This window comes from Equus quagga, chromosome 11 (genome assembly GCF_021613505.1).
Source record: "Equus quagga isolate Etosha38 chromosome 11, UCLA_HA_Equagga_1.0, whole genome shotgun sequence".
NCBI lineage: Eukaryota > Metazoa > Chordata > Mammalia > Perissodactyla > Equidae > Equus > Equus quagga.
This window is the reverse complement of record NC_060277.1, coordinates 58,302,012-58,327,298: the sequence shown is the minus strand read 5'-3', so window position 1 is coordinate 58,327,298 and position 25,287 is coordinate 58,302,012. Positions and strand designations below refer to the sequence as shown.

Genomic DNA, 25,287 nt, shown 5'->3' with positions numbered 1-25,287 from the left:
GGCGCCCTCAGCGGAGAGGGCCGAAGCGGCCGGCCGAGCTGGGGATGGGGAGGGCCGGGTCCCGCACCTCTGCCGGGCGCGCGTGCGGCTCCGAGCGCGCACAGTGACGGCGACGGCGCCCCTGGCCCGGCAGCGCCGAGGCCGCTTCGCCAGGGAGCCCGCGGCCGGCGGCGGCCGGGCCATGAAGAGCGGGCGAGGCCCGGCCAGGCCTCGCTGACCCCGGCCCCGCGCGGCGGCCTCCCCCGTTTCCGCTCCGGCCTCTCGGCATGAGCGTCCGCCCGGGCCCGGGGCCGCGGCTGCCCCAGTCTGGCGGCCCGCGGGGGCGCTGCGGGCCGGCGGGCCCGCGGTGCTGATCCCGGCCCGCTGCGCTGCCCCCTCGCCCGCTGTGTGCCCCGGGGGCGCGGCCATGGAGGTGGTGGGCGACTTCGAGTACAGCAAGAGGGACCTCGTGGGACACGGGGCCTTCGCCGTGGTCTTCCGGGGGCGGCACCGCCAGGTGAGCCGCCGGCCGGGGCGCGGCCCCCGGGCTGGGCCTGAGGCGCGGCGCCGAGGCCCGCCATTGTGCGCGCCGGCCGGGGCGCGGGCTCTTTCGGTCGGGCGGGGTGGTTGTGCGGCCGGAGCCGCCCCTCCTGCCGGCGCCTGGGACCCGGAGCGCCCTGAGGGCTTCGTCCCCTGGCCTGCCCGGGGAGCCCGGCCTCCCGAACGTGCCCCGCGTGCGAGAGGGCTGCCCGGCGCCCTGCACGGCCCGGGGCTCGGGCGTGGACGGACCTGGGGTGTCGCCTTCGAGGTCGATAACTGCAGACCCAGCGGAAAACGGGCTGGTTTCCCGTGAGCCCGCGGCGTTCTCGAACCCGGGGGTGTCGCGTTTCCCAGCGCTGGTCCTCCACCTGCCCCCCCGGGGCTGAGGCGGGCGGCCTCCGAGGGGAGGAGATGGTTGGACGCTCCCTTTTTCAGTTCAGATAAACGCGAAAGCAGGTTCGGCATTTTTGTTTTTTCTTTTTTAAGCTTTTGCTCTTTCGCAAGTAGGGTCACACGAGGTTTTAGAATCTGAAGAATTTGGAGAGGCACCTCGGGAGTGGCACTGATCCTAACGGGGGTGGCAGGTCTGGTGGCTGCCAAGGGGCATGTTAAAAGTGGGCTGGCTTTGTTGCTTCTCAGAGTAATAAATGCTACTTAGTTTTCATCTATTATGAAAATAGGTTAAAACTCAAGAAAACGGTAGTTAAAACTCCGTTTAATCCTGCCAAGCTGTCAGATGTGTTTTCGGTTAACCGTACCATCTTCCAGCTTCTCCGCATTTCTCCGTAACTGTTAAATGGTTGGAAACTGTTCTTTTTTCTCTCAACGCTGGTTACTATGTGGTCTTCATATTTATCGTTTTTGGTGGCTGTCTTGTAGGACGTTAGCTTGTTAATCATCGTAATTTATGAAGTCATTTTCCTGTTGTTGGAGATTCAGTTTCTTTAACGTTTTTTTTTTCTCAGTGCTGTACATGAATTTGCTGAAAACATCGTTATGTTTATAGGTTTTTTTTCCCGTTGAGTTATTTCTGTGGAATAATTTTCAGGAGTAACACTGTTTTTTCTTTTCAGAAAACTGATTGGGAGGTAGCTATTAAAAGTATTAATAAAAAGAACTTGTCAAAATCACAACTACTACTTGGGAAGGAAATTAAAATCTTAAAGGTATGTTTACTTAGGTGATATTTCGTACCAGGTTAAAACTTACTGTAAGTTAAATGAATGCATGATGACATCCTTTACAATTTTGGTATTTGGAGCCAAGTTTGAGAGTTTTCACCTGTTGCTCATTTTTGCACGCTGTTTTTTGAAACATTGAGTACTCAGAAGATATTTTTAAAAAACAGAAGTTTGTGGCTCTTGGTCAGTGGTTGGACAGAGTCTGTGGAAACTGATTTTAGCTTTTCATAATTTCTTTTCTTCTTTCCCGGAGTTGTGTTGTTTGAGAAGAGGCAGGCCCCTGTTGTATGTTACTTACCTCTTCTGTTGATGCCTTTCGTGTTACGTGTGCTCTGGGACGGAGAGCACTTGGGGCCTTTTTTCCTTATAAACTGAAGAAAGTTATTTTCCTTGGAAGTGGTCTTTTGAGATCATGCACTAGCACTGTTATCAAGTAAGATGTTTTGAGGAAAAAAAGCGTCCTGTGGTCAAATAAGTGTGGAAAATCCTGTTTTCTAAGGACCTAGAGAGTCACAAAGTGTTTAGCCCATTAAAGAAAGTCTGAAAAATTACTCAATGAAGAAACTAGTTTAGGTTTATTTAACCCAGTGTTTCCCAAACTAATATGAACATGGAACCCTCATCTAACACCAGCTTTCATCAAAACTACTATCTGTGGGCAGCGCTTTGGTAAGAATTAGCTCTTTGAGCTAAGAATTATACTTTGTTTTCTTTCAGGCAAATAATGTGCTTTTTAAACCACTTTGGAGTTTAATGCCTCTGTTGTTGTTAGAAATTGTGTATTGTATTGAAAAGACCAGCAGAAAGCCTATGGTTATACTAACTATGACATTTATTTTGTAAACAAGAGTACTCGCCTTGTTAAGAGTCTGAAAAATGGTGGCGAAAAAATATTTAGGCCCCAAGTAAAGTTTAATCAGGCACATTTCTTCTTATTCTTTAGTAGATTGAATTGTCCTAATCTTGTATCAAGGTGTACTAAACTAGAAATAGAATATGTGTATATATATGTGTATGTATGCTTAAATTAATTTTTATTTGCATATTGAAATATATTAAAGTTATCAGAATATATACAAATGTTTTGAATTCTCAATTTTCTTAACAGGAACTGCAGCACGAAAATATTGTAGCTCTCTATGATGTTCAGGTACCTTATTTTGCATTTAAAAAAATTGTATGTCTGTTAATAAAAAAAGGTTTTTTTCTGTTTCATTCAAATTAAATGAATCTTACTGGAAATAGAAAATTGCCTTATTGTCGAAAGATATGTCACTTGAGTTACATGTTTATTAAGAAATTGTTTAAAATAGCATAGAACAATAGGATAAAATAAATAATGTGCTGCCTGAGTAAACTTATTAAGTCTTAATATACTGTAGGAGTAGTGTTGTTTTAGGTCAAGTAGAGGAATATTGATACCAGATCTAGCATTTCTGTGATAAATATAGAAAGGACTATTCTGGGCTATTAAAAAATTAGGTAGAGCTTTGTTCTTATTGCAAAAGCAACATTTGCTAATTGTAGAGATATTAGAAAATAAACTAAGAACAAGGAAACTCTGCATGTTCATCACCCAGGTATGTCTGTGGTTTTGCCCTTGGACTTTACAGTAGAGTTGCATTTTATCTGGAGGTGGGAATGCTGAGTTCTGAAGTTATCTTCTAAGGCAGCATTTCTGTATAGTCAAAATTACCTTTGAAAATTCTTTTAAAAAGCCCAACTTTGGAGAAAGTTACCATTTTTGGGTGGAGCACCAGAGCAAGTAGTTGGCTTATATTTAGGGGCCATACTGTGCTTAGAAAAACTTCCTTTAAGCCCTAGACTCACACTTGGCCAGTGTGGTACTCACCCTGTGAGAGCCCCGGGCTCCGAGGGCTCCGAGATCTACCGAGAGACAGCAGGTGCCGCGTTTCCCTCCACTCACACCGAGGCACGCCAGGGTGCATGGTCTACACGACTTCCTTCTTTTGTTTTGCTTAATCTGGACAGTTGAATGGCAGTAAAGTCAATGGATGTGTTATGTGATTCTGCTGATGTATTTCTAGCTAGAATCTTTTCTGTTTACACTTGGCATTACTCAGATTCATTCGTTTTGTAAGGTTTTGAGTGGCTGGTATGTGCCAGGCATTGTTCTGAGTGCTAGGAATAAAGCAGTGAGTAAAACAAAGTTCTTGCTCTCAGTGTGCTTAATTTTAGTGGGGTGAGACAAGATGAACTGTTCCATGTGTACTTTTTAATATAGTCATTTTTCATGTAGTCATATCACACCAAAGTGTTTAACTACACCCATGTTATAAGACGTTTAGATTTTTACCATTATAGAAAAATGCCTTGACGATAATATATACTTTCTGAATATGTCTGATTATTTCTTTTAAGTTCAATTTCTAGAATTGGAATTACCAGGGCAAATAGCATGCACAATTTTAAAGTTTTTGATTGTAGCATGTGATTATTCTCTAAAAAAATTTCAATTTAAAGTCCATGCACAGAATATGTGAGAGCTGCAGGTGTGTTTTATACCTGTTTAAATAGGTGTAACTTGTTCCTTCATTTGAGAAATTCAAAGCAGCATAGAAAGAAAGGGGAAAAAAAGTTTAAAGTAAAAACTAAACACATCTCACAATCTCTAGTTGAAATGTGTGAATTCTCCTCAGAGTTATTTGTGGAGTTTGTCTTAGTCTCTATAGATAGAGGGCACCAAGTGGTACCAGTCAGTGCCTGGTACAAAAATTGTTAAATAATATTAACACTTAATTTCCCATTTTTTGAGAGGTACAGAAAACCCTGTCAATTGCAGAGTAGGTTTTGCTTTCTGAGTAGAGAGTATACTTAGATTTTGTCTATCACAATGAAAAATATTAAGTACTAGCTTTGGTTGTAGAATGAGATATTGTTAGGGAGAACATGTACTCTTGAGCATTTGGCTATCAAGTAAATGGTCTTGATCTAATATTTTAGATTTGCTTCCTTGAAGGGGTACAGTGTGTTTGTAGAGGCCAGTACAGTAATTTTATCAACTTGAAATGAACATAGTTTTTACTGGCCATCAATTTTGGAGATCCATCTAAAGTTTATGGACACACTTTTATAAATTGAGGCCTTTTGACATTGTTTATAAGCATCAGGTTTCAGTTTAGAGGACCCTTAAAAAGAAAAACACGTTTTCCCTAATTACAAAAGTAATATATGTCCGTAGTTAAAGTAATCAAACATTGTCAAAATGAAGTAATTCAAAAAGAAATGGCAATTCCTAGAGATAACCACTCTTGTATTTTTTTTAGAGTTTTCTAAATACATATATGAATTTATAGTCATTTATACTTGGGTTTTTAAGTTTTTCATTGTGAGAGACTTATTAATAGTGTTTTTACAGAAACACAACTTGTTTTACTAAACTTAATGTATCTTGGATAACTTTTCATATTAAGTATAATACTGTAGGGCTAAATGATAATTTATTTACTTGAAACCTGGTTGTGGCCATTTGAGTTGTTTATTTTTCCCTATTAGAAACAGTGCACAGAGAAAGTTTTGTACATACATCTTTGCTTATTTGTATGAGTGTGCCTGTAGAATAAATTCCTTGACTTGGAATTACTTGGTCAAAGAATTTACCATGTTGCCTTCCAAAAGATTGTACCAATTTATTTTGACCAATAATGACCTGTGGGTTTTTCTTTTCTTTTTTTTTTTACCATCTCATGTGAGGAAAATATCGTAATTAAATTAATTAATTTTTGGTGAAGAAGATTGGTCGTGAGCTAACGTCTATGCCAATCTTCCTCTTTTTGCTTGAGGAAGATTTTTGCTGAGCTAACATCTGTGCCAGTCTTCCTCTATTTTTTATGTGGGATGCCACCACAGCATGGCTTGATGAGTGTGGTTTGACGAGCGGTGCTAGGTGTGCGCCAGGGATCCGAACCCACGAACCCTGGGCCTCTGAAGTGGAGCATGTGAACTTAAGCACTATGCCACCTGGCCGGCCCCCTAGCCCGGAAGCTTTTGGAAGCCTGTCTGTTTGGATTTTTAGGGAGGCTTCTTTATACAGTTATGCAGTATGTAATGATGGTGGTCCCATAATATCAGTACCTTATAGCCTAGGTGTGTGGTAGACTATACCATCTAGGTTTGTGTTAGTACATTCTATATGATGTTCTCACAATGACAGAATTGCCTAACGACGCGTTTCTCAGAACGTATCCCTCTGGTTAAGTGATGCATGACTGTGTAGGTACAGTTGATTAAATCATTGGCCATTGGTGGTTGAAACTGAACCTCTAGATCGTTTCCCCTCTCCAGAGGTCAGCGGGTAGGACTGAAAGTTGCAACCCCCTAATCATATGGTTGTTACCCTGAGAACCAGCACCTGTCCTTAGGTGACCTGGGGACTTTCAGAAAGTGACTTCATTAACATAGCAAAAGACCTTTATCACTCTCATTGCTTAGGAAATTCCAAAATTTTAGCTTTGTGCCAGGAACAGGGGCATAGACCAAATATATATTTCTTATTATAAATCACAACCTCACGTATGTATTCTGAATATTTTTGAAATCTTTAGTGTGATTAGCATTATTGAGATAGAGATTAAGGAAAAAGTTTTTCTGCAAACTTATGTTGGTTTGTGTCAGTTCAGTAAACTAGGACTGGCTTTCGTAGATTGTTTTTGCATCTCTGAGTTTTTTCGAGCATGATCTAAGAGGAAGGGTCCTGGATGGGAATAAGGAAAGCTGGGCATAGAGTACTATTTCTATATCAAGCTCAATTTAGGAAGTCGAGCAAGCCACTTCTTGTCCTTTTTACCACCACCCCCTCAGTAAAGTGCGGGTGATAATCCGACCCTGTTTACTCTTGGGATAATATGAGGTTATTTAGTACGAGGTAACCCCCTGGGGGGGGCTTAGTCTTAGGACTGCAGGAGAGTGGTGTTTCTTTCTTCTTTTTCTGTGAGATAACCTGTAGCAGTTGCCAGAGGGGTAGAGAAAGAATTAGGGAAAGTAGCAGAGAAATGTGAAGTATGGATATAGGAGACAGGAATTTTTCCTTCAATCTTTCTCTTGCTATTTACTTAATTCTTTTGTTAATTTGTATTTCTCGAGTTCTGCTTCTTTGAATTCTGCTGGCGAGAACCATCTACTCATGCTGACTTTTTAAATTCACTTTATCTTTATTATTTTTTAAATTACAAAAGTAATAGGCCCTCAGTAGAAAAACAGTTCAAGTGGTCTAACAGTATAAAAAGTAAAAAAGAGAGACCCTCTTTTGAGAACTCTGTTTCCTTTTTCCAGAAGAAACCACTGTTGTGTGCTTCAAGACTTTTTTTTTTTTTAATTTTTATTGAGTTGATGATGGTTTACAACCTTGTGAAATTTCACTTATACATTATTGTCTGTCAGTCGTGTTGTAGGTGCACCACTTCACCCTTTGTGCCCACCTCCCCCGCCCTTCCCTTGGTAGCCACTAATCTGTTCTCTTTGTCCACATGTTTAACTTCCACTTGTGAGTGGAGTCATACAGAGATTGTCTTTCTCTGTCTGGCTTATTTCACTTAACATAATACCCTCAAGGTCCATCCATGTTGTTGTGAATGGGGTAATTTTATCCTTTTTGAATGGCTGAGTAGTATGCCATTGTATATATACACCATATCTTCTTTCTCCAATCATCAGTTGATGGGTACTTCGGTTGCTTCCATGTCTTGGCTATTGTGAATAATGCTGCAAGGAACATAGGAGTGCATGGGACTTTTGGAATTGCTGACTTCAAGTTCTTTGGATAGATACCCAGCAGTGGGATGGCTGGGTCATATGGTATCTCTATTTTTAATTTTTTGAGGAATCTCCATACCGTTTTCCATAGTAGTGGCTGCACCAGTTTGCATTCCCACCAGCAGTGTATGAGAGTTCCTTTTTCTCCACAACCTCTCCACCATTTGTTACTTTTTGTTTTGGTTAATTTTGACATTCTAATGGGTGTAAGGTGATATCTTAGTGTAATTTTGATTTGCATTTCCCTGATGATCAGTGATGATGAGCATCTTTTCATGTGCCTATTGGCCGTCCGTGTATCTTCTTTGGAGAATGTCTGTTCATGTCTCCAGCCCATTTTTTGATCGGGTTGTTTGATTTTTTGTTGTTGAGTTGTGTGAGTTCTTTACATATTACGGAGATTAACCCTTTGTCGGATATATGACTTGCAAATATTCTTTCCCAATTAGTGGGTTGTTTTTTTGTTTCAATCCTATTTTCCCTTGTCTTGAAGAAGCTCTTTAGTCTGATGAAGTCCCATTTGTTTATTCTTTCTATTGTTTCCCTTGTCTGGGAAGACATGGTATCCGAAAAGATCCTTTTAATACTGATGTCAAAGAGTGTACTGCCTATATTAAGACTTGCTTATTTTTTTAATGCATATGTTCACATATGCATGCACTCAACCTATTTGGAAAACAAAAGTACTTTTTTGTTTTAATTGACCCTATATTGAGGACATCTTTTCAACTCAGGACATCCTCATTGCCTTTTTTTTTTTTCTGAGGAAGATTAGCCCTGAGCTAACATCTTGCCAATCTTTGTCCTTTTTTGCTTGAGGAAGATTAGCCCTGAGCTAACATCTGTGCCAGTCTTCCTCTATTTTGTATGTGGGTTGCGGCCACAGCATGGCTGATGAGTGGTGTAGGTCTGTGCCTGGGATCTGAACCTGTGAACCAGGGCCACTGAAGCGGAATGTGCCAAACTGAACCACTAGGTCATGGGGCCAGCTCTCTCCTCATTACTTTCATAGTAATGCCTTCTTGATTTAAGAGGCTAGTAGAAGCAATAAAAATGGTTTGTTGTGGTTTCTCCTTTGGATCCTCTTTTACCGTTTCTCCTTGTTGAAATGGATCTTGCAAGGGGCAATTCCTAGGAGAGGAATTTCTGGATCATAGGGGATAGTAGACCCAGTTTTAGTAGATACTGCCAGTGTAATTGATACCAAACCTCTTAATCTCAAGTTTGCATGCCCGATGCACAGTAAACCAATCACTGAGACATTGGTGCTTGGATATGGGGAAAGGTTTATTTGACTTGGCCAAAACAAGGTGGGAGCATAGGTTCTCTCAAATCTGCCTTAAGGAGAAGAAGGCAAGAGGGTTTTATACCGCTAAGGGGCTTGGCAGGAAGAGCTTTGGAGAAACAAAAGGGTCACTCCCAATAAGCCTCTGGGCAATCTGACTTCAGGGAATATGGCAGCTAGGACTGGTCATCCGGGTGGTTGCAACCTCCCTGAAGACGTTCTCTTCCTTCTGCAAAACAAGCTCACAAATCCTCGGGACTCCTGAGTCACCCCCAAGGTTAAACAAGAAAACACTAAATCGACAAGATTCATCTATGTCTGTGTTGGGAACAAGGCTGAAAGGCAATCACATTCTTTTTTTTTTTTGTGGGGGGGGGAAGATTAGCCCTGAGCTAACATCTGCTGCCAATCTTCCTCTTTTTGCTGAGGAAGACTGGCCTTGAGCTAATATCTGTGCCCATCTTCCTCTACTTTTTTATATGTGGGATGCTTGCCACAGCATGGCTTGACAAGTGATGTGTAGGTCTGCACCCGGGATCCGAACTGGTGAAGCCCGGGCCGCCAGAGCAGAACATGTGAACTTAACTGCTGCGCCACTGGGCCGGCTCCGCCATCATGTTCTTATTGAACATCTACAGTAATCCTCAGGTACATGGCTTTGTATTTATTTCTGCTCCCACTAAGTGTTTGACAGTTCCAGTTGCTCCACATCCTTGCCAACACTTGGGCAATTTTAGCCATTCTGATGTGGTATCTTACAATATTAATTAGCATTTTCCTGATGACTACTGATTTGGGCACCTTTTGTAAGTTTATTAGTCATTTAAATATCTTCTTTTTGAAATACCTATGGAAGTCTCTTGCCTGTTTTTCCACTGGGTCGTCTTTTTGTTATTAATTTGTTGGAATTCTTTATATATTGTGGATATGAGTCCTTTGCCAGATATATGTGTTGTAAATGACTTACCCATACTGTGACTCACCTTTTTACTGTCTTAATGGTTTATTTTGTTGAACAGAAATTCTTAATTTTAATATAGTCCAGTTTATTCTTTCTTCCTTCTATATTTAGTGCTTTTATAGCATATTTAGGAAAACTTTGCTTACCCTAGGGTTGTGAAGATATTTGCCTAGGTTTTTTCCCAGAGTCTTTATCGTTTTGTCTTTACATTTAGCTTCATAATCTACCTGGAATTGATATGTATATGTGGTGTGAAGTAGATCCATTACTTTCCCAGGTGGGCAGCTGCTGGGCCCGTTTACTGAGCAGGCACACCTTTCCCTTCGGTACCGGGGTGTCTGCTTTGTCCTAACTTAACGACTACGTGTGTGTAGGACTGTTTCTAGATGCTCTCTTCTGTCCTCTTAGCCTTTACCCCACTGTCTTTCTTACTGTGGTTTTGTAGTAAGTTCTGATATTTAGGAGTATGTCTTCCAACTTTTATTTTCCTTTTTTCAGATTATATTTAGTTATTGGCCTTTTGCATTTCCACATAAATTTTAGAATCAACTTGTCAATTTCCATACACACACACACACACACACACACAGACACAGACACACATAGACACAGCAGACACACACAGACACAGACACAACCTCCTTGGATTTTGATTGGGATTACACTGAAACTTAAGGAGAATTTCTTTGTGGAAAGGTTTTAAATTATAATTCAATTTCTTTAATGCATAAGAGCCTTTTCAAATTTTCTGTTTCTTGTCAGTTTTAGTAAGTTATAGTTTCCGTCAAATTTTTTTTAATTTGTTTATTTCATCTAAATTTCCATGTACTGGCATAGAGTTCATAATAATAATATCCTCTTTTTTTTCCTTTGAGATTTGATTTTTATCTTAGTTATTAAGGAATTTGAGTAGGGAAATGGTAAAATGAGATTCATTTTGTTTAACTTTGTTGATGGAAGTGCTGGGGAATAGTTGAGAATGAGAGTTTCTTTATATTAGGAAAGGAGGATAAATATGTGTTATGCTTTGGAAACCCCAGAGTGGTCTGGCTTACAGGTTATATTGGCCTCACTTCTCAGCCTTTCTGACCCTACGGTTATCTTTTCAAGTTCCTCCCTGGTACTCCAGTACCATTTGAGTTTCAGTGTGTCTATAGATGACTTGACAGATTTTGCTAAAAAAATGAACCGTTTTTCTCTTTCCTTCTGCCGACTGTCTTCTGACTCTTGCAGCTACTCATGCTCCAGATTAGTTAATCGCTTCTTTTAAAAGATGTGCACTGTTTTGTAAAGGGATCTTTAAGAAACGGGGTGTTCATGAGAGAGAATGATTGAACCTGTGGAGATTTTCATTGTTTTAAATGTGGGCAGAAGAAGGTTTGCATGAGAAGTTAAGGATGTTAAACTATTTCTGTCTTATTTATTATTTATTGAATGGGTGAATGAATGAATGAATGGGGAAAACTCAGTGGTTATGTATACCCCCCAAATTGTGAATACCAAAATGGGACTTGGACTTCTTCATTCTGAGTAAACAAAAGTTCTTTGTGGCTGTTTAGCCTCCCCTCAGGAATTCCTCGTGCTCTTTTCTCTTCAGTGGTTAGGGTGTGGTGCCATTAAATGATTAAACAATACTGATTGGGGATCATATTTTTGTACTTGATACTAGAGAAGAAGAGTTTATCGAAAGTTATCATGTTTAAGGATTTCTCAGTACTTTTAGAGATGGTAGGATAGTTTGGTCTGGATTTGATCAGGTTTTGTGATTAAGACTAGTTCACAATGGAGATGCTTGAACTCTTAGAAATATATTTTTCTTTTTATTTATGATAAAAGGAAATAAATATTTATTTCTTACAGACTTGAGCCTCTAGCCTGCTGGGAGCTGACTGTTCTCTGCCTCCTTCCTAACGTATTAGGGGAGTGCTCTTAGGGACGCCAGGCGTCCGCTTCAGGCTTGCAGCCTGCCTGTCCGTGTGTGTGATCCTGCTTGGGCAGGACTGTGGCTCCTTGTTCCTTGGCAGAGAGCACCAGGCATTGCCGTTCTCCTGAACCTCCATATACCTCTGGGAAGGGGGTCAAAGAATTGGTCCTGATGTATTTTAATTTTTTTATCTAGTCCTCTGGAGAAATAAGTGATGTAAGTCATCCTAAGTCACTGAATTCTTGCAGGACATAATTTAATTCAGGTCTTGACTTGTGGCATCCCGAACCTTGGTGAATGTGGTGAAACCACTTGTGTGGCAGCCCCTTGTAATGCTCCGCATTGCACTCAAGTGCTTTAAACTACCTGTGGTGAGGCACAGGTTTTTATTGCTAATCTGTGTGAAGTGACACTTTTAGAAAATCCTATAAAGATGAATTATTATAAAAGTGAAATAAAAAAGGCCCTACAAAGAGATGTCTGAGGTTCAGCAGATACAAAATTACTTTGTTAACTTACTTTAACATTTTAAAATTCTTACTCTGAATTTCTGTAATGCTCTCATTGTGAGCCAGTACCAAATAATTGGCTGACTAGCACTGGTCCTTGAATCACCCTCTGAGGATTGCTGCCCCGGACCGGCCCCGTTTCTGCCCTACCCCTCCTTTTGTTTTCCCATGAGCACTCTATTCTTGAATTTAGGATCTTGGTGAAGCGAAGTACTACTTGGAAGGGCTATCTCTTGAATCACATTTGGGCACTGGCTCCAGTTAAACTGAAGGGAAGTCCACTTTAAAATTTAATTAACATTATGAAAATTATTATTGAAGAATCAGCTAATCAGTCTTTGAATTACTTACCCAAGCAACAGACCTGGAGCTATATGAATTTTGGAAGACTTGGTAAAAATTTCTCGAATCATTCCCTTAAAATCAGTCTCTTACCAAAACATATGATGAAATGTCTTCCCTTTGCCAACAATTGCCAGATAATGTGATTGCCTCCAAATAAACATAAAAACCAGAAAGAAAAAAAGCATTCTAGACCGTATGTTCCAGAAATCAGGTTGTGCATTCAGCATTCTGGGGAGGAGTCTCAGGGTGCTCTAAATCATGAACTTTTTAAAGTGGAAGTGCTTCTCTGAGGACCAGAGAATTCTTCCCTTTTTTCACAAGTGGTAAATTTACCGTAACCATAACCAAAAGGTGACTCTTTCTTTAGTTCTGTTAATGAACAGAATTTAACTTCTTGATCACTACGTTAATGTCATCAAAACTTTATTTGGCTTTGAAGCTGAGATGCTTAAATCATTGTGTTGGGGATTTTAAATTTCACTTACTAATGGATTTTGTGATTTCATTTTACTTGTTTAATAATGAACAAGTGTAGTATTTTTATTAGCTATCATTATTTTAAAATTTGTGCTTAATTTTTTCTCTAATCTAAATGATATTTAGTATGTTTACTTTTCAGGAATTACCCAACTCTGTCTTCCTGGTGATGGAGGTAGGTAGTATACAAGCTTCTGTTTAATGTATTCCAAATTCCTTTGGATTAATATGTATGTACTTTAAAATTGACAGTAGATTTATTATTTGAAATTTTGAATTAATAAAATTGATTCTGTGATTTAGAGTTTACTTCATAAAGAACATAAAATTAAAAAATTTTTATTGTGTAATTTTTATAAATGTTTTTCAGACCAGATTTACATATATACAAATTTTTAATTAAAATTAACTGATAGTATATTGAATTAATCTTGAATTGGTGTCCTTATTTTCATTACTTTTTCTTTTATATGTCAGTATTGCAATGGTGGAGACTTGGCAGATTATTTGCAAGGTAATTTTTTGTATGTGTCAATGTTCAATAAAGATCGTACTATAGTCTGTTTAATCCTGAGAGTTACTTGTGAAATATGCTACCCCTGTTTTCTGCACTTGCATAGGAACATTCAATAAATATTTGTGTATTTGTTTAATTGTGGTCACTTTGCTGACTAACTATTGTTTGTTGTGATTTTGTTCCTAAACTTTAAGTACTTACTTTAGATATGCGTCTCTTTCAGTGTGTTTGAGAAAAAACCAAATAGAATTTCTGTTCTTCAGAAGACTCGACTGGGTTCCCTTCAGTGAAACGTTAATCCCTTTCATGTCTTTCAAAAAAAAAAAATCATAATGGAAGAATATATCCAAGAATGTATTTATTAATGTGAATGTTTCTTGTAAATTAAAAAAAGGTGTTATTAAGGATTAAAGGTAACATTGAAATTATTTTGTGGCACAGAGATAAGATTTTAGTACTAAAATCTAGTACTTAGATCTTAGATCGTGCTTGAAATTCTGAATCCAAAATGTGTACTTTTGGGATAATAAGCATTTGGATCAAATTGTGTCCCTCAAAAATGGTTTTTTTTTTTTTTAATGATGTTAGGTGAGACCAGCATCTACTTACTCAGCCCTTAAAGGTGCAAGGGAAATATGTAAAAAGATATAAAAGGTTCATAATTCACCTATAAATAGATTCTGCCAATTGATGGTAATAACATGAAGGCATCAATACATATACCCACAAAGGGTATGGACAGTTTACAAGAGAGAAACATATTAAAAATGTTCAATTTCACCTAGTAATCAGAGAGTGCAATTAAAAATTAGATTTAAAAAATCTTTAAAATATAAAATATTGCTGACATCAAAAGCTGTGTGGAGAATGATGCTGCTATAACTCCTCCCCCCAATTAAAAAACAAATGGTAAGTACGCTTGAAGCTCCCTGTAAGCCATTCTGTAGTCCCACTCCTGTCCTTCCTGCTTAGAGACAATTGTTATCCTGAATTTGGTTGTTTGTTCCATGTGTGTTTTGTATTTTTCCCAACTGAGATTCTTTTTAAAAAAAATGTCAATTTGGTAAAAAAAAATGTTCAAAATGTCATTTATTAGTAGATAGAAAGCAGTGAGACAGGTACTTTTGCTCACTACTGGTGGAAAGGAGTTGAAGCCAGAAGATACCTTGCTTCTGCCTTCTTGTCAGTCTCTGAACCCTTGAGTTCCTCAGAATCTAGACGTTTGTTCTTAGTGATCCAGATAAAGGCATCTTTCCACTGGGGTCAGATTGAGTGGCACCTTAGCCCTTTAGAGCCCTCGGTAAGAGTATCAGTTACCTTCACTGACAGAAGTCCTCTATTTGCTGATATAGGCAGTATTACTGGTATGGCAAATTGAAGTTGGCTTTGACAGCAGGTTGTTTTTTTTTTTAAAGATTGGCACCTGAGCTAACATCTGTTGCCCATCTTTTTTTTCTTCTTCTCCCAAAAGCCCCCCAGTGCATAGTTGTATATTGTAGTTGTAGGTCCTTCTGGTTGTGCTGTGTGGGCCGTCACCGTCACCTCAGCATGGCCTGATGAGTGGTGCCACGTCTGTGCCCAGGATCTGAATAAGCAAAACCCTGGGCTGCCAAAGTGAAGCACACAAACTTAATCACTTGGCCACGGGGCTGGCCCTGACAGTGTTTTGTCTATGATGTTGAATTCTGTATTTGATCTTCCAGGGCATAGTGTTAGATTTGGAGACCAAAGGGTGAAGCTTAGCTGAACGCTAGAGTCAGACAGGCAAGCTGGTTTGCAGCAGTTTGACTGTTTGCATTGCTTAATTGCTGTGTGATTTTGGTCCACTTATTTAACCTCTCCCTTGTCCCTGTCTGCCACAGTCCTTAAGGGAATCCCTTGTATTTTGAAAATACTTGAAAAGATATATAAAATAAATTTGGTTCTCAAGGAATAGTCTAGAGCTGTACCGTCCAGTATGGTAGCCACTGACCACATGGGGCTGTTGAGCTCTTGAAATGTGGCTAGTCTGAAGTGAGATGTGCTGTTATGTAAAATACACATTGGATTTTGAACATTTAATAAGAAGAAAAGAATGATTATATCTCATTAAGTTTTTTATATTGATCGCAAGTTGAAATGATAATATTTTGGATGTATTAGGTAAATATATATTTTTAATTTCACCTGTTTCTTTTCACTTTTTAAAATGTGGCTGCTAGAAATTTTAATATGTGGCTCATGTTATATTTCTATGGGAGAGAAAATCTGGAATGTCTAAAAAGTCTAGAAGATCAAATGCCATTATATCACAACACTTATTTAGTCCTTTTATTTGCTTTAACAAATAAGGTGCCTTACACATTTTCAAAAGATAGAAAACAAATTCTATCAATTGCAAGTTTAAAATAAAGCAAATTCTAAATTAATTGGTAAGTTGTGCTTAAACATTTATTCTAGCAGAATACGTTAAGTGTGGCAGCTATGGCTGAATCTACTCTCTCAGGGCTAACTTGCTTAATTCGTTCATTTGAAAGACTTTTGATGTTGACAATGCCTTTAAAATATTAAGTTTTTAATGGGAATTTCAGTTTATGGGATTGTGTCGAGAAATGCACATCCATGTTCATAGAAATATGTGAATTTTTACTACAGTTTGTGCCCAGAAACAGCCTAAACTAGATCATTAATTTTTTCCCCATGGGAACAGTGTTAGAATTTGGACTCTGAATCAAATAAATTTTAAGTATATTCAGTAGTGTGTCATGGGGCAAAGATACAAGTTCTAAGCAGCTGTCATTTAAAGTAGCAAAATTTTTCTAAGCCCTAGAATGAAAACGTAAATGAATGAAATGGGAAAAAACCATACTATTTATTTTAGCTGTTGCAATGTAATTTAAGTAAAACACGTTACAAAAATAAAGCTCTAGTTGTTGATTTGACGCACCCAGTAGTATGCAGTAATTTATGTGTTGCCATCTGTGAGAAAGTAGATCTCCAAATTTAAACTGTTCATCTCCAAGGGCTGAGACTATGAAAGATTTCACTTTTTATGTGTTTTAGAGTTTGTTTGTTTTTTTTTTTTAACAGTCAGCATCGGGAAAACAATCCCAAAGAATTAAAAAAAGGGGATAGATTAAGAACAGCCCTCACAGAAGACAGTATTTGATGATTTTTAAACTATGGGGATTTGTTTTTTTCCCCTAAAGATTGGCACCTGAGCTAACAACTGTTGCCAATCTTCTTCTTTTTTCTTTTCCTGCTTTTTGTCCCCAAATCCCCCCAGTACATAGTTGTATATTTTAGTTGTGGGTCCTTCTAGTTGTGGTATGTGAGATGCCACCTCAACATGGCCTAATGAGTGGTGCCATGTCCACGCCCAGGATCCGTACTGGCGAAACCCTGGGCCTCTGAAGCAGAGCGCGCAAACTTAACCACTCCGCCAGGGGCCAGCCCCCCTGGGGATTTGTTTTATTTGAAAATGTTAAGGACATAAAATGTCACTGAGATGTCGTTAAAATGATTTTAAAATCCTGATATTTCACTTGTTCCCAGTTTTTTTTTTTTTAAGATTTTATTTTTCCTTTTTCTCCCAAAGCCCCCCAGTACATAGTTGTGTATTTTTAGTTGTGGGTCCTTCTAGTTGTGGCATGTGGGACGCCACCTCAGCATGGCTTGATGATCGGTGCTATGTCTGCACACAGGATTCAAACTGGCGAAACCCTGGGCCGCTGGAGTGGAGCTCGAACTTAACCACTCGGCCACAGGGCCGGTCTCTATCTTTCTTAATCTTAATTGTATATGGAAAGATTGTATAGAACATATTCTAGAGTTGTATGTGCACGAGTATATTCACAAAGGATTTAGATAGGGTCATGGATGTTAAATCCTTGATGTAGATTCTGGGAATTACACTTGTGACTTTTAGATCCCTTACAATGAAAAGTTGATGTTTGTGTGCTGACTACAGTTTGAGTACTTACTATGTGCGAGGACTTTTTCTAAAGTCTTCATTATTAAATGTGCTATCTTGTTTGATGGTCACAACCACCCCATGTGGTTAGTCTGTTTTCAGCTTTTTATAGACGAGAACTGGGCACAGAGAGATTATCTTCCAGGGTCCCACAGTAAGTAGGTGGAGGTGCTGGGATTTGAACAAAGGCAGCCTGTTAACCATTACACACTCCAGCATACATATAGAAACACTGCAGTATTTACTGAATAATGACTACCTTCAAATAATATTCACACTACTTTATAGTAGTAAAAACAGGTTAAAACATTTTTTAAAGGTGTCTTTAGTTATGAAAGATGCTATGGTGGGAAAGGGGTGTTGGGCAGCAGGGGAGATTAAAAGAGACAGATGTGGGAACACAGATCTCTGGAAGGTCCAAGTGGCAGTCATGTCCCAAGTCTCCATTCAAGAATTTCACCTTTTTAAAATTTGTGCTCAGGCAATGCTTCGAATTAAACATGGACAGTGATCCTAGATATCGACCCATGTGAAGGGGAGCTTGCTTGTTGGCTTGTAGAGGAGACTCATGTTTGTTGAGCACCTGCTGTGTCCACAGTAATGTGGCACCTTCAGCAGTAAAAATGGGACAGGAAAAACAAAAACGGATACCAGTGGAAAGAAAAGGTCAAATGTAAATCAGTTCTCTTCACAACAGACTGATTAAAATTTTTGAAATATCTGATATCTCTTAGACTTAAATTGTTAAGGTAAAAAAATGAAAAATGTGAATCCCAGTCTCTTATTCCCTTTATATTCTTCTTTACAACTCAATTCTGATGATGGAATATGCAGACGAAGTTTGATTTTGTGTGCTTAAATCTTTATGTGACTCCTTTTCTACCAGCTAAAGGAACTCTGAGTGAAGATACTATCAGAGTGTTTCTGCATCAGATTGCAGCTGCCATGCGAATTCTGCACAGCAAAGGAATAATCCATAGGGATCTGAAACCACAGAACATCTTGCTGTCTTATGCCAATCGCAGAAAGTCAAGTGTCAGTGGTATTCGCATCAAAATAGGTAAATGTCCTGTATTTCATGCAAAGAACATTTTTGAGACACACTGTTTTCAGATAGTTTTGCTTCAGCTCTAATAAATGATAGATTTTGTTGATGCACTTTTGAAATTTTTATTGCATTCATTGAGGTGCATTCAGATATGTGAACTCATTACATTATTGGCAGCATATGCTAAATTTCAGAGAGGGCCAAGGGGCCCATGTTAGGAACTCTAGTATGAGCCACAGCAGTATATCTTGCTTCTTCTCATCAGAGGGAAGCTGATGTGTTATGGTTGCTGGCAGCAAATTAATAACCCTGATTCTTTACAGCTCATGGGATTTTAACATAAGGGATCTAAGAGACTATTTAGTTCAGTTTATTTATTTGGCAGGTTTTTTAGCACTTGTGTATCTCAAAATTATTCGAAGCAGTTTGTAATGCTAGATTTTTTTTAAAGTTTTTCTCTTGATGGTTAGAAAAATAAATTTTTAACAGTATTTTAAGAAATTTCTGATATATAGATTACATCTGTTATGTGGAGGAAGACAAAAACAGTTCAAATTCTATACCTGTAGTGATATTTAATGAGAGCTGTATTAATGAATCATTTATTATAATTAGCATTTTCTCTTGCAGAGCTTGATGCTCCCTCCTTGGTTAAAAAACTGGCAGAGCAGTGACTTGTACAATTGGTGATTACTACTGTTTCTTAGCTCGTCAAATCGAAGTAGCTACTTTTTTCTTGGGTGGAGAGTCTTATTCAATAAGCTGTTAATTTCTTGACAATTCATTTGTGCCCTCTTGTGTCTTGAAGAATTATATGATCTATGTTAAGTGTGAGCAAAGGTATCATTTGTTTTTCTCCTTTTTATTTTGTGAAATAGCGGATTTTGGTTTTGCTCGTTACCTACATAGTAACATGATGGCTGCAACTCTGTGTGGGTCCCCAATGTACATGGTGAGTGAGTGTTTGCGTCCTTGTGTGTTTACAGCACAGCACCATAAGCATTGGAATTTAAGTAGAATCTTGTTTCCAAGTAAGATGTGGTTTATATATAGTCTGAATTGTTATAATATTACTAACGTTAATTATATTACCAATATTGCTATAATACAGACCTGTCTTTTGCTTTAGCATAGTGGACTGTAAAAGTCAGTCATCTTTGCCTGTTGGTTTTTATTTTTTTAAAAAATTGGTTACTATGGTAGAAATCCCCTATTAGATTAAACTGAAAATAAAGATTGGTGAAGTGTGGTCATGCTATACTTGTTGTTTAATCTTAGGACTACTTAAAAAAAAAAACTTTTGGGGGCACCTCGTCAGCTATAGGATATCTCATCTTTTGCATGTCGTCTCACTTGACAAGATCCCTATTTTGTAGAAGTTTTTTTAATCAGCGTCACACTAAAGTTGAAAAAAATCTTAGTTTTCCTCTTTATCCTTTCATATGGATATTGTCATGTCTGATAGAGTGAGGCAATGAAACTTCTGAACTAATGTGAAGTACTAAGCCAGGAAATGCTGTAATTCTGGAACTTCAGAATCCAGCAAAGTAAATAAATGTGCCTATTTCACTTCTAAGTTTAAAATGGATTTATGTTCAATTAGGATTTCCTCTAATCTAAAATCAACTTTGAGATTAAGGGAACTGGTAATCAAAGTTCAAGAAAAAAATTTTGCATTATATTTACTTTCTGGATTGTACTTTTACTGCTTATATTATAAATTTTATAATTTAAAAATTATTTTGCACTTCTTGAGTATGAAATTAGTTAAGCCTTGAACTACTAGCCTTGAGGATAGAGAGTGTGCTTCGGCTGATTATTAAAGGAAATTGAGTCAATAAGAATTTACTAGGGACAATAAATAAAAGTGGAAAATAAAATTTCCACTTTTATCTCAAAGTATATTTGACATTTCTATGTAGTGTTTCTCCTGATTGACGGTATTTTTAAAAAGCAACGTCTAATGAGAGGTGGGAAAATAGCTGTAACAAAGCAGTGGAGAAATGCCTTTGCTTTTAAGACCATTTTTATTGTGTTTTTATCACTTAAATGACAGGAAAAAAGGGGAATAATAATGCAAACACTTGTGTACCTACCATCCAAATTCAACAAAGTCAGCATTTTGCCATCTTTGCCTTAATCATTTTTTTTAGAAACAAAATATTTCAGAGACAGTCCCAGTCCCTTTTGTACTTCTCTCTTTTCTCATTTCCCCCTCTCCTACTGCAGAAGTAACCTCTATCCTGTAATTGGTGTGTATTTTTCTTTATTACTATTTTAATACTCACGTGTATTTTATGTGTCCATAATAATATATAGAAATGTTTGTTTCTGCAAGTTGCTTCTTTTTGTGCAACATTGTTTTTGAGATTTATCAGTAAATCTCAATGTAAAAGTGTGGTCCTGTATTCATTGCAGTATCATTTGATTAGGGAAATATCATAATGCATTGCTTTTATTTAAGTAGTTTTGTTAGGAGTGTGACCTTTTCCAGCTAACTAATATATGCATGTTAATTATGTAAATAACATGATGCATGTCTTGAATTTTTTTATCCCCAGGCTCCTGAGGTTATTATGTCTCAACATTATGATGCTAAGGCAGACTTGTGGAGCATAGGAACAGTGATATATCAGTGCCTAGTTGGAAAACCACCTTTTCAGGTAGCCTGATTTTTTCTTATGTGCTCAGTTTTGGGATCTTCTCCTTTTGCACTTGCCTTTGACTTATAAAATGGGGAATGCTTTGGAAGCAGCATTTTTGGTTCCTTTGTGACTTACTTTGATTTTGTTACAGGCAAACACTGCTGTAGTACTAGTGAGCCAGAGCATCTTTTGCTTTTTTATCTGCTTTCCCTTGGTAGCTGGACTGGGCATGAAGCCTGTGATATGTTTTCCAGACTAGTGAAAACTAGCAAGGGTTGGGGCTAGCAGCCTGCTGGGAAATGGGTATGAAAAGGTGTTAGGGCTTCCTGCTTAACCTGGTTTTGGGGTCCTGAAATCCAAGTGAGGAGTAGAGCTGGTCTGAAAGGTCACTGGAAGCTGTATCTCCAGCTCTCTATGCCTGTCACTGCTGAGTGAGAGGGAGTTAATGGTTTAGGCTTTACGGAAATTACTTGGGGTGGGTCTCGCTCTCTTCCTCTCCCGTAACGTCTTGTCAAAAAGAAGCCATCCAGAATATAACCATGACGATTCCTCTTGAGTTCATATTTCCCGGTAACAAAGAGGTTTTTTGAATCTGAAAACTGGAACAAAGTGAAATTATTTGCACAAGATGATATTAAAAATCAGTGCCACCACCAGGTTAAACACTTAATTTCCCAGTCTAGTTTGTATGTAGAGGCAGCTGCCCTGATTCAGCAGCTCTTATTGTGAGGGTACTAACTGTTGCTATGGAGTGACTGAAAAGTAGCAGTGTTCTTAATTCTCTTCTTGAATCCCTTGACAGTCCTAAGGTAAGATATACCCTGACTTTACACAATAAAAAATGTACCTGTTGGGTAGGCCACATAATCTCCAGAATAGTGGTGCCTAAGTTTCAGAGAGTCTGACCTCAGAAAAGATACGTTATGCCCAGATATGGAGAATTTGCATGCGATTTCAGAGGTTATATAAGTTCCTGGTGCCCATCTGTGTCCTGCAGCAAGGCATGACTTTCAAGTTCAGAATCTGTGAGCATTGATCATATGATTTGGAATTTTTGCCCCTGTTGTTTAGGAAATTAAACCTTTTTTTTTTTTTTTTTTTAACAGGCCAGTAGCCCTCAAGACCTAAGGATGTTTTATGAAAAAAACAGGAGCTTAATGCCTAGGTATGTGTTTTGATTGCACTGGGTTTTTGCTATTGATGAATACAGTGTTGTTTATTTGAACTCTGTGTTTTATGTATTTGCATTATTGAATCTTTTTTCAATTGATAGTAATGAGAGCATTTATTAGGATAAAAATCCACAGGGGCTGGCCCCGTGGCGGAGTGGTTAAGTTCACGCGCTCTGCTGCAGGCGGCCCAGGGTTTCGTCGGTTTGAATCCTGGGTGTGGACATGGCACCGCTCATCGAGCCACACTGAGGCGGCGTCCCACATGCCACAACTAAGAATATACAACTATGTACCGGTGGGCTTTGGGGAGACAAAGGAAAAAAAATACAAATCTAAAAAAATAAATAAATAAATAAAAACCCAGGAAATTAAAAAATTATTAGCTCAGCATAGGTGCCTGTGTAGTGTTGCACCATTTTCTTTCTTTTTTAAAATGTTAAGTGTATTAAAAGAAAAAACTACAGAAGTTATATGTGTTCTTTGAGGGGAGGGAGATGAAAACAAAACGTGTGTAAAGTACAAAGTAAATTCTCCCTAGGCCTTCCCCAACCCTAAAGGAAAACAAGAGTTTGCAGTGTATCTTTGGAAATCTTTTTTTTTTCAAGTTCTTTTTACACGTTTGAGTACTTGTTTGTGTTTGTATTTACACACACATATAGTTCAATACAAATTACATCATACTTTGCAAATTGTTCTGCAACTGTATTTTTACTCTGCAGTATAGCATAGAGGTTGTTCTGCAATAGTATGTAGAGAACTACTGCATTCTTTTAAATGGCTACATAGAGTCCCATGGTTAGAGGTATAGTATTTTGTTTAATCGGATCCCTGTTTTCATTTTTTGGTTACTACAAACAGGCTTTAGTGAAGAGAGAGTAAGAGAGAGAGAGAGAGAGAGAGAGAGAGAGAGAGAGAGAGAGAGAGTGTGTGTGTGTGTGTGTGTGTGTGTGTGTGTGTGTGTATGTGTATGTACACATTTGTGCATTTCTTTAGGATGGACTCCTAGAAATGGAATTGTTGAACCAAAAAGTATGCTCTCCAGGTTGGCCATCCTATTGATACAGCAGCATGAGAGAGTGCTCCTTTCCTCATATTTCACCAATGTGGGATGTTATCAGACTTGATGTCTCACAAATAGGGGAGGATCAATTAGTTATTAATTTAATTTGCATTATTCTCTTTATTATTGAGGTTGGTTCTTTTTTATTTGTTTAATGTCCTTTTGTAGTTTTTATTCTGTGAATTGTACATTCTGATTACTTACTCATTTTTCTAATGCCTTGTTTGTCTTTTTCTTACTGCATCTCAGGAAGCTGTGTTATTTCTCACTTGCATTTATTTAAGCTCTGCCCCTTTCCAGACAGGATTGGAGGTGGCTCTTTTTCCAGTAGAGAGCTCCACAGCAACTGTTAGTGCAAGGTTGAAGTTGTCTTAAGCCTTCAGATTGTCTGTGCTTGTGAAGTGCTTTATTCTTGCAGATAGTCCAGCAAACAGTAATAAGCACATATAGGAATCTTCCCAAATTGATGCTATTTCTCAAAGGCAATTGCTTAATGTTTTTTTTTTTTTTTTCCTTTAAAGAATGAGGCTTTACCATGGTCATCTTGGTATAAAATGTAGTATTTGTGAAACTGCATATACTGTTCATTTGCCATAGTGAAGGCAAAAGTCATGTGGTTAACATACATAAACTCACCACTTAGTTTGTTTTTTTCTCTTTCCCCCAGCATTCCCAGGGAAACATCACCTTATTTGGCTAATCTCCTTTTGGGTTTGCTTCAGAGAAACCAAAAAGATAGAATGGACTTTGGTAAGTAATATTTGCAAATTTTGTATGCTTTCTAATATCATTTTTGTGTATTCTGAAAATATTTTTTTAAAAAGATACTATAGAGGTTTCAGAAGAAAAAGTCAATTTCACTTTTCTTTCTATCTCTTTTTCTTTTTTCTTTCACTTATTTTGTAAATATTTATTGAGTGCCTGCTATGTTCTAGGTACAGTGGGTAGAGTAATAAACAAAATCCCTGTCCTCATGATGCATATATTGTAGTGGAGGAGAGAAACAATTATGAAATATGATTATATGCTATAAGGCATTATATAATTATATCATCATATGATTATATGATTATAAGGCAATAAATACTGTGGAAAAAACATAAGAGAAATGGGGGTGGGATGGGGATTGAAATTTTAAATAAGGTAGTCAGTGAAGATCTTTCTGAGAAAGTGACATCTGAACAAAGACTTGATTGACAGGTGTGAGGTAGTGAGCCATGTGGATTTCTATGGAAAGAGCTTTCCAGGCAGTGTGAAGAACCAGTACAAATGTACAGAGGTGGGCATGCCATGTAAGCTGGAGGAACAGCTGGACAGGCTGTTAAAGAATTCAGTTTTTGCTTAAAGTGTGATGGGGAGCCAGTGGAGGGTTTTGAGCAGAGGAATGATATGATCTGACTAGTGTTTTAAAAAGGATCAGCCTGGTTGCTTGTTGAGAACAGACTGTGGTGAGGTAGAGGAGAGCAGAGGCAGGGAGACTGATAAGGAGACTAGCAGTTACCCAGGTGAGAAATGAAGTAGCTTACACTAGGGTAACAGCAGTGGAGGTGGCGAGAAGTTGTTGAATTCCGGATCTTTTTGGAGGTAGAGGCAACAGCATTTACAGATGAATTGGATATAGAGTGTGAGAGAAAGAGAAGACTCCAAGATGACTCCCAAGATTTTTGGCCTGAGCAGCTGAACGAATGGAGTTGACGGTTACAGAGATAGGAAAGACCGTGCAGATAGAGCAGGCTGTGGGGGCAAGATGAGGAGTTTAGGTTGGCCATGTTAAATTTAAGATGTCTATTTGACATCTAAGTGCAGATACCAGAAGGCAGTTGGATTTCAGAAGAGAGGTCTAGGCTGGGCATATATTTGGGAAAAGATCTGGGAGGAGAAATGTTAGAATCCTGGTAGAAAAGTCCGGAATCTTGAAGA

At 38.5% G+C, this 25,287-nt stretch overlaps 1 protein-coding gene across 4 annotated transcripts in view; it reads left to right on the top strand.

Annotated features, from left to right (window-relative positions):
* The first annotated feature begins 365 nt into the window (after positions 1–365).
* The window catches only part of ULK2 (unc-51 like autophagy activating kinase 2), an 84,793-nt gene continuing 59,871 nt past the window's right edge, over positions 366–25,287 (top strand). For 3 of the 4 annotated variants that reach the window (XM_046674546.1, XM_046674549.1, XM_046674548.1), the window contains exons 1-10: positions 366–496; positions 1,593–1,685; positions 2,809–2,850; positions 13,116–13,148; positions 13,451–13,487; positions 18,329–18,502; positions 19,369–19,442; positions 21,052–21,153; positions 22,242–22,300; positions 24,035–24,117. In XM_046674546.1, the coding sequence (XP_046530502.1) occupies positions 407–496; positions 1,593–1,685; positions 2,809–2,850; positions 13,116–13,148; positions 13,451–13,487; positions 18,329–18,502; positions 19,369–19,442; positions 21,052–21,153; positions 22,242–22,300; positions 24,035–24,117 (787 nt within the window). In that variant the 5' untranslated portion in view covers positions 366–406. Of the gene's footprint in view, positions 497–1,592; positions 1,686–2,808; positions 2,851–9,302; positions 9,406–13,115; positions 13,149–13,450; positions 13,488–18,328; positions 18,503–19,368; positions 19,443–21,051; positions 21,154–22,241; positions 22,301–24,034; positions 24,118–25,287 lie in introns of those variants that run through there. The other variant, XM_046674547.1, reaches the window with a different exon arrangement.